The sequence below is a fragment of the Lagenorhynchus albirostris genome, chromosome 5 (genome assembly GCF_949774975.1).
Source record: "Lagenorhynchus albirostris chromosome 5, mLagAlb1.1, whole genome shotgun sequence".
In the NCBI taxonomy this organism is placed as follows: Eukaryota; Metazoa; Chordata; class Mammalia; order Artiodactyla; family Delphinidae; genus Lagenorhynchus; species Lagenorhynchus albirostris.
Genome location: NC_083099.1, coordinates 80462327 through 80471840, shown reverse-complemented (window position 1 = coordinate 80471840; position 9514 = coordinate 80462327). Strand labels below are relative to the sequence as shown.

Sequence of the window (9514 nt, the reverse complement as noted above, 5' to 3'; positions counted from 1 at the left end):
CAGGCAGCCATATGCCTCCTGCCAGTCAGGGGCTTCGAATCCCGTTGCAGGTACAGTGGCAGAGAAGGAAAATAAAGGTCTTAAAAAACTATCTTCCAGGGTTCCCTGGTGGCGCAGTGGTTGAGAGTCCGCCTGCCGATGCAGGGGACACGGGTTCGTGCCCCGGTCTGGGAAGATCCCACATGCCGCGGAGCGGCTGGGCCCGTGAGCCATGGCTGCTGAGCCTGCGCGCCTGGAGCCTGTGCTCCGCAACGGGAGAGGCCACAACAGTGAGAGGCCCGCGTCCCGCAAAAAAAAAAAAAAAAACAATCTTCCACCTCCAGAAGTTTCATAGTGAGTCATTTAAATGACATGTACTTTATCTTGGTTGAAAGAATTACCTGAAGAATATCAATAGGCAAAGGACAGTGGTTTTGAACATTTAAAAAAATGCAGATGCCTTGTTAATAGCTGAAAATACATAGGGAGTTCCCACATGGTACTAATTGTATTTTGTTTCCATTGAATGAGAAATTGTTCTCAGTATGGATCCTCAAATTCCTTGCACACACTATTCTCTTCCTTCACCCTCCCCAGCCATGACCAGGGACCCACAGCCTCCAAATTGGAGGCCCCCCTGGCACAGGCTGTTGGCAATTACAATAGTTCAGTCTGCATTAGATTATAATTAAGAAAATTGGGATCGTTAACAGATACAAACTACTATACATAAAATAGATAAACAAAGATTTACGGTATAACATAGGGAATTATACCCAATATCTTGTAATAACCTATAATGAACATAATCTGCAAAAAAACCCTGACTCACTATGCTGTACACCTGAAACTAACACAATATTGTAAATCAACCATACCTCAATTAAAAAATTGGGATGGAAAGCTAAAGGAAGATTCTGCAGAGGAGACAAGAGGGTGGGGGAAAAGGAAGAAAACCATTATTATTTCTTTTCTAAATAAAGAAAAAACACAGCATTTACTTGTCCCTACTGGGTTAAAGGTAAACCAGGCCAGCCCTAGGTAAACCTGTCACGTCCACAAAATGCACTTTTCTTCTCCTTCCCCACGTGGGTGGTGACTGCTGTCTTTTTGGAAGCCCCAAATCCTCCTATTCCCTCCCTCTCCCTGTTTGGGAAGGATATTATTTACACTAACTGGCTGGCACGCACTCATGCTGAATTTTAAAAATTAAGTGTCATGTAATAATGAAGGATTGAGAAACCCTGGGGCACAGTTGCATAATACACGCTCAAGAACATCCACATCTACATTATTTGTGTCCATTCCCCTAGGCGAACAAAATATTCTTATTTCTGCTCTGAGCCAGCATCCATCCCCGATTACCTTCCTTAGATTATCCTCCCACATTTCCCGCCCCTCTCCCAGGAAGCTCAGCAGTACCAAATCAGTGCCATGGCCCCGCCCTTCCTTCCAAATGAAAGGCCTCAGGAGCCCTGGCCCCACCCCTTCCTATCCTCTCACCAACGAGGTGTGGCCCTGAGGCAGCCCTGCTGCGCCCATTACTGATCACTATCAAGCACAGGAGGATGAAGAGAACAAAAACACAACGCGGCCCACCTGCCACAGGCCTGGAGCTGTCTCACAAGCAGGCTGCGCAGAGAACAGGATGGAACAACAGAAGGATGAACACGGGAGAGCGGGGGAAGGCTTAGTCTCATCTGTTTTGTTTTTAAGCAGTAGGATTACTGACATGAATACATCTGGAAGCTAGAACCGAGCAGGACCCTGCGGGGCCTTCCTGGAAAAGACCCACCCCCATGTCCTCCCCCATGTCTTGTTTGTAGAGAAACTTTAGCCTCCTAGGCCTTCCCTGAGTTCCAAAGAGTAAATTTAATCAGAGAAGTGAGAAAATGCAGAAAGAAAGGAAAACAGTCAAACAAGACAAAATAATAATAGTTTAGCCATTAGACAAAGTCAAGGACCTTTAGTTCCTTCTCAAGGGCTACAGATAATATTCTGAGCCATATCCCTTGAGCTGTCTGGCAGATACTGAAACCCCCATCAGGTGGAAGCAGTTAACTGTACGCTGCCCACAAGCAAGTAGACCCCAGACCAGTTGGAACCAGAAGGTTGATGATGTTGACTCCTGGTTACATCACCACCAGCCAATCAGAAGACTGTCCATGAGCTGATCACACATCCCACAACCCCTCTTTCACCCTGTCTTTTAAAACCTTTCCCTGAAAGCCTTCAGGGAGTTTGGGCTTTTAAGCACTAGCTGCCCGGACTCCTTGCTTGGCGCCTGCAGTAAACGCTGCACTTTCCTTCACCACAACCCAGTGTCTGTAGATTGGCTTCCCTGCATGTGGGCAAGCGGACCCAAGTTTGGTTTGGTAACGAAACAATAGTAAAAAACAAGATTGACCACCCAAAGCTTTTTCATATTTTACTACAGAGGTACTTCTGATGTATTATTAGTTAATATGTAATTTGTAAACTGCTACTTCATATCCTACACGTACAAAATCATTTTACAAAAATGTTCTAAAAACTAGTAGATAAAATGTTACTGGAAGGCGTATCTGGGCAGGTGACACCTGCCACAGGGCAGCAGCCATAGCAACAGTACAACCACCGCAGCTGCTCTCCGCCTGATGCGGTCCTTCTGCCACCTCTTCGGTCCCAAGTTCGCGGCATCTTCATTCTTCACCTTTCTCCCCTCTTCTTCGGCCTTCATCTCACCCGGGACCCGCCTCTTCCCAGATGACCATGCAGGATAAATGAGTAACAGAAATATATCTTCAACCCTTTCCTGGTTCTCTGGGACATTCAGCAATCTTATCTCCTGTGGCATTTTTTATCCCAGAAAATATGTGTCACTTCAAACTTAAATAAATCTCCTTCAATCAGAGTTCTCAAATAGCCTTCATGGCATCTTCTGAGTGGTCCTTTTATACTTAGTCCTTCAAGTATCTACATTACAATATTTAACCCTCATGATCAAAACAATTGTTTTACATTCCATATCACCAGGAGTTCTGCTAAGAAAATATGAAAGAGGGAGAATCAGCTCAATAATTGGCTGCAACAAGTTCTTAATGTGTGCTACTAGGGGAAGTCTCTAGGCCAAAATTATTGCAATCAAATATTCAGTTCCTCCAAATGTCAGCAGAAGAGCCAGGGTCATGGGCCAGACCAGAAATCCACTGTGATGTTGACATATAAAGGATTGTAATCCACAGAGAGTAATTTATAATCACAACTGCTCAACCCATCCGTTCTCCAGACACGTGACACCTGATGTAAGAGCTTCATCCTAAAGAACAAATGTGAAGGATAAGAATTTAACATCTATTTCCACTGCTTTTTGCCTTGTCACAAAGTTTGGCAAACGCATCTTTGTAAATTATTGCACTTGTTGGGTTTCCTACTGCAAAAGAAGTTTATTTTCTCCATCTAAGGTAACAGATACTAATGACAGCCATGTGTTCACATGGCAAACCCCATGGAAGACCCTGAGGACCAATGATCAGAAGAGTCCTTCATGCAGTGAGCCCCCAGTCTACAGGACAGAAGGATGTACAGTGATACATCTCATCCACTGCTGACAGGTCCTTGGATAAGCTTCAGGGGATCTATGAATGCTCCAATGTTGCTGGGAGAACTCTGTGTCTGCAGGCAGGGCGGGGACTCATAGGAACCTCAAACCAAGTTAAACTGTATGCAGAGGAGGCTGAATGAAGTGGCACCTAACTTCATGAGGGTCACAGAGAAGGTAAATTTGACCAAGGTTTGAAAAAGAAGAAATTCACAGCAGAGAAGATGAGGGAAAGGACACCCCGGAAAAGAGACCACCCTGTGCAAGACACAGAGACATGTCAAAGAGCAGGATGTGTTTGAAGAAGAGGAAGTAATTGTGTGGCCGGAGCTCGAGGATGCAGGGAGAGGGGTGGTGTTGAACCGAATTGGTCTCTAGGAGCTGAGCAGTGAAAAGCATGCATTTCGGTTACAGTAACAATGTGGATGGAGACTAGAAGCATAAAGTTGAGCTAAATAAAGTCAGAGAAAAATAATACACCATGATTTCATTTATATAAAATTGAAAAGCATGCAAAACTAAACAATCTTTTGTATATGAATACAAACACATGGGAAAATAAGAAAACCAAGACACAGCAAAAATAACTTTAATTATCATCAAAATTCAGGAAAGTATTTCCTCTTGGGGTAGGGGGAAGATATGGGATAAGGAAGGGCCACACAGGGAAAGGGCGTAAACTGGCTAGAGGATACGACCAGTGGTCATGGTATCAAGAATCTTCAGATTCTTCATACAGTTGATAAGTATTCTTTTGTATCTATTCATTAATTATTATTATTTTAATTTAGAGAGAAAAATGCACACCTATGGGCAAAGGCTCAAAAGACACATGGAAAATAGAAATAGCTGTTTTGTTAAAGTGGTAAGTTCTAACAAAAGGGCTAAAAGTCTTTTAATATTGTTTTAAAATGTAGACTCTAGCAAAAAGGCTAAAGGCCCTTTAATACAGTTTCAAACATTAGGAAAAAAACCCCACCAGGACAAAGAAATGTAGATTTTTCAGACATAGCCCCCAAAAGAATTGGTTTATCTGCCAGGATTCCTTGGTGAAAGGGTTAATTCCTGGGGCAGGAGCGCAAGATGAGCCTAGAACAGCTCATCACACCAGAGCAAAGGGAAAAAAGCTCGCAAAACAACTGCAGTTATGTCAAAGGATTCGGGAGCCCACTGGAAAAAGATAACATTTGCCAAAGACAATCTGAGTATCGAAAAGAATATTAACTACATCCAGAAGGCTGTAGGAAGCATCAACTCATCATTTTGAAATAAAAAATCAATGCTGATTCTTTCCCTTTATCCTGCCTTTTCTATAAGAACCGTACCCCAGGGTACTCAGACAGCTGAAGAAGGCACATCATTCTTTGTAGAAAAATCTATCTAATAAATGCAGAAGGACTGACAGAATATCACAATTTTGCAATCCCTAATTGAATAATGAATTTAGGCAATGATCACCAATGGCTCCTAAAATAATTAGGTGAAGACTAATGGGGACCCTCACAATGACTGCATGAGGCCGACAACACGTGAACCCACAGAACAATCCTGACATCACCAAAACGTGACCAGACATCATGTCCCCTTGCTGGGATACAAAAGGAGATACGTGGCACTATAGAGGAAGCGTTCTTGCCCCCAAATAGTACCAGAATCTGTTTAAGCCTCCAGATCAAAGACCTAGCTTATAAGGAAATGCAGAGGCACAAATTAAGTTATAGCACAGGGATGTGACTGGCAAAACCCACAATGTAGGAAATTCCATCAGACAAATGACCTGGTTTGTTCAACAAATAAATTACAAGGGAAAAAAAAAAAGGAGGGAAGGGGGAACCTACAGATTAAAAGGGATTTCAGAGAAATCATTCAAATGCAATGTGTGGACCTTGTCTACAATCTGAATCTGAATAAACCAACTGTTTAAAAAAATTTATTAAAGCATTTATGAGATAACTGGGGAAATCTGAACACTGACTGGACCTTTGATGACAATAAGCAAGTATTGATAATTTTATATTAGGTATGATAATAGTATTGCAGTATTTTTTTCTTAAATTAGGAAGTTGAATATTTTATTATTAAACTGTTTCTTATTTTCCTGTAAGGCTGTTGCTTCACTGTATAAAAATAGCACCAGCAAACACAGTATATTGCAAAATTAAGAGAGTAATGTTCTTCACTGGACACTATACAACTAACAAACTTTTCTCCACTGCCATTTATTTCCAGTGGGAAGTTAATTGAGTATTTTGACCCAAATCCAGGGATGGCTGTAGGCAAGTTACAATATTATATACGGTTAAGATAATAATGTTATCCTTGAATTACATAACTTTCATAACTAGTTTTACCACAGATAATTTCAGGAATTCTGAATATTATAACTGGAGACTAGCCTAAAAATCACAGGCTGTTGTGAAAAAGATGCATAGCGTTTATCTGAAGTCATGAGGAAGTTAAGGGGTATTTTCTTCAGGCACCACCGTTCCAAGTAGTTTCTTTTGCTAAAAGTTGCTTTTTAAAAATCTATCCACCACTAATTTAAGACAACTATTCTAGATTAAGTTGTTTCAAACTAGTTTATTTAGGGGTTCCATTTTCACTCCTCAATAGATTTTATGTATTTCTCATATGCTTCTTCACTCATTAGTTCATCTAGTTCTGAAGGGTTACTGAGTGTCATCTTGATCAGCCAACCATCTTCATAACAAGATCTGTTGACAAGTCCTGGATTTTCTGCTAGAGCTTCATTAATTTCAGTTACTTCTCCTGATAGAGGAGAAGAGAGTTCACTAGCAGCTTTCCCACTTTCCAAAGCAACAAATTCCTCTTGTTTGTTCAATTTTGTCCCAACTTCAGGCAGACTACAGTAAACAACATCTCCCAAAGCTTCCTGTGCAAAATTGCTGATTGCCACTGTTCCAACACCGTTTTCTGTTGTTACCCATTCACGTTTGTCTGTGAATTTACGACCTGACAGCAGAGCGGGTCCAGTGTGCAGCGCCCGGACGGCGCCTGCCTGCAGTCCCCAGGGCAGCGGTGGGCAGGGCACGCTGGGCGCAGAGATGGCCCGCACGCTCTGCGCTGCTCGCAGCATCGTGTTCGCAGGGGTGCAGCGGGTCTCCGCGCAGCACCTCTGCAGTTCTTTTTTTAAGACTTCTTTTAAGGATACTATTGAAATATTTACACAGGAAATGCTGTGATATCTCATTTGCTTCTAAAGAATCCAGTGGGGGAGGAGAAGAAAGTGGGAGAAAGAAGAGAAGCCATGAGTTGTTAACTGTTGAAACTGGGAATGTGGTACATGTACATGTGAATTCAATAGATGTTCCCCCTGCTTTTGGGTCTGTCCGAAAATTACCTCAATAAAAAGCTTTGAACAAAATAAACTGGTTTATCTGATCAAATCTGGCATAGGATTAGTGACAGAAGAGACTACGCAGGTAGCCTGCCAGGCGCATGGATCCAGGACTTACCGTTCTATATTCACCTCATTGCCTTGGTCTCTCTTGTGGAAGATCATAGTATATTTACCCACTTCAGGCAGTGGCCGGGTTATTTTCATTCTATGAAGCTCAACCCTGGAAAAATAACAGAGGTGTTAAAAAAAAAATTCTATCCCAATTATCTACCACTAGGCACTTAAAAAAGAATCATTTGCAAAAATTTACATATATGTGCACATACACATATCTTGATTATTTAGGTATTAAAAGAAAAAGAATTTTCTTATGTTGGGCCTCAGGCAATAAGTCCATAGAAGAATCACCCTTAACATTTACTACTGAGGTACAAAGAAGATGTGTCAATTTACACTTTGTCATTTTCCAGAAACAACTGAGAAAATATACCTTGAAAAAATCAAGTCTCTTAGGATCCCTAATTTACTTAGTGTTTCCTTCTTTTAACAGGGAAAATAATGACTGTTAAATGTCACAAACCTAGGTTCAAATCTAGAATTTGTTATTTACAACCTTGGTAAGTCAATTCATTATTCCAGGCCTGGGTTTCCCGAACCGTAAAATGGCAATGGTGTTACAGAGTTGATCTGACAGGCTCAAATGAGAGCGTCCACATGGAACATTCTTTGCAAACTGTAATGTACTATATAAGCAGAAAGAGGGTGGTGCCTGTTGCACAGGTGAGTAAATAAGTATTTAGTAAAGAAATTTCAGCAAATGTTTATGCTCAAATCAGTTGGTTTATCCATAGCGTTAGTCAAGAACCACTCTGGAGGCCATGATGTTCTTATCAAATGAAAGCAAAACTTGGGGCTCCCCTTTACCTTGAAACCGAGGAGCAACAGGAAAAAAGAGAGTGAAGATACATCAGTGTAAAATTCTACTAACCGTCCCATCTGGGCAGTGAAATGGATTTGGGGAACATGTTGGATACGGCTGACTCCAAGCCCTTGCTATTCCTGCCCTGAAATCTAGCAGGTACCCTCTGTCCACTTCATAAGCCACGGCCACAGAGGCTGCTGATGGGCTGGGCCATGAAGTGCCGCTGCCCATCACTACGGCCATTTCTATGCAGCCTTTGGTCAGGGAGATCCGTTTCCTCCTGCCAGAAACATTCCAGAGACTCTCAGCCTAGACCTGGAAATGAGACCAGCATGGAGCCGGGCTTCTTCATGCTGAAGCAATGGAAAACATCTGGCAGCCACACGTATATTAATTCAGAACGCCAGCTGAGAAATTTTCTTTCTAAGAGGCAACAACAGGAGGAAAGGGGGTCTCCTAATAGAAAGACCTTGTTACAAGTCTGAAGATACTGGCCCCAGGCTCTTGAATAATTACTTATTTCTGGGAGTTAGGGATACCCATAACTATCTGGCCATGAAACCCAAGTTCAGGGAAGGGGGCTGAGAGGGGAGACCAGGCATATCCCCTTTGAACCCCCCAGAGCAGAAAAGAATCCAGGAGAATCTGAGGGTCATGCCAGCAGCTCCGAGTCAGGCCAGGGAGTCAGGCCAGCAGCTGCTCCCATGGAGTGCGGGGCTGGCTCGTGTATAAGGAGAGGACATCCTGGCCTGCTTCGGGGCGTGCAACTCCTCACAGGCTGCTGGCACTCCCTGCTCTGCACGCTGGGAACCACCAGGGTTGCCTGGGGTCTGAGAGAACGCAGAGGCTTAGAACAGGCCTCTGGCCACTTTCCTCAGGTGGCAGTTTTGCAAACGCTCTGGTCTGGGACTTGCCAATCACCGGTGAGACTCTATCTCAGTAGGTAATACCTGCTGACAAGTCCACAGAGACCTCCACCAACACTCCCGGACCCCGGACACCCATTAGCCAGGACTACACCACCCTCTATCATTTCTGAACTGCCAGTGGCAAAGAGCGATTTGGGCCGCCTTGCTCACCCCCCACCCCCTGCCACCCTTCAAGCCCAAGTCGGAGCCTCATGACCTGCTGGCCTGGCCTCCACAGGAACCACACACAACCACTGCTAGCAGAGCCCCGTGAAGGGGACCTGTCTGTGTTGTTCACCTGAGTCTGAGGTCATCGTCTTCGCCTCCCCATCCCCAGTAGTTGTTAGAGAATCCATTCACCTTGAAAAACTGCTCTCGGCTTAGGGCGGTAACACCCCCAAAATACCCACTGTAACGCAACCTGGAGCGAAAGAGAGGAGAGAAATGGTTAGAATGTTAGTGCAGAGTCCTTTTGTTCTCCACAGATGCTTCAGAAGTCTCTGACTGCAGGGCGGGCATTCTAGGAACACTTTGAAGACCATGTACTTCCACCCACCCACTCCTGCTTGACATCCACCTCCCCACGTTCTTGGCCTTCCTTGTCTGGCCTTCTGTCCTCTGTCTAGACAAGCTCTCACATCTGCTCACTAAGCAAGGTGCCACTCACCTTTTATTGTTTGTGTGCAGAGGTCTACAGAGGTACCTGTCAATGTGCACTATAACATCAGATCTGGATGAGAGATTTCACCTCGTGTGCCAATCCA

At 43.6% G+C, this 9514-nt stretch overlaps 2 protein-coding genes across 6 annotated transcripts in view; both read right to left on the bottom strand.

The window, feature by feature from the left end:
* Nucleotides 1-2394: 2394 nt before the first annotated feature.
* Nucleotides 2395-9514, bottom strand: part of B4GALT4 (beta-1,4-galactosyltransferase 4) — a 28827-nt gene continuing 21707 nt past the window's right edge. For 4 of the 5 annotated variants that reach the window (XM_060150563.1, XM_060150565.1, XM_060150564.1 and 1 more), the window contains 3 exons: nt 9049-9171; nt 7036-7140; nt 2395-3277 (listed from right to left, as the gene is read on the bottom strand). In XM_060150563.1, coding sequence (XP_060006546.1) covers nt 3145-3277; nt 7036-7140; nt 9049-9171 — 361 coding nt within the window. In that variant the 3' untranslated portion in view covers nt 2395-3144. The remainder of the gene's footprint in view (nt 3278-7035; nt 7141-9048; nt 9172-9514) is intronic. The other variant, XR_009540762.1, reaches the window with a different exon arrangement.
* On the bottom strand, nt 5892-6966 carry LOC132521192 (glycine cleavage system H protein, mitochondrial-like). The gene has a single exon (XM_060150567.1). It carries the CDS (start codon nt 6768-6770, stop codon nt 6159-6161), a length of 612 nt encoding a protein of 203 aa, XP_060006550.1. The 5' UTR covers nt 6771-6966; the 3' UTR covers nt 5892-6158.

Excerpts from the sequence above, each read along its gene's own strand:
- LOC132521192 (XM_060150567.1), bottom strand. The coding sequence starts at position 6,770 with ATGAGATATCACAGCATTTCCTGTGTAAATATTTCAATAGTATCCTTA.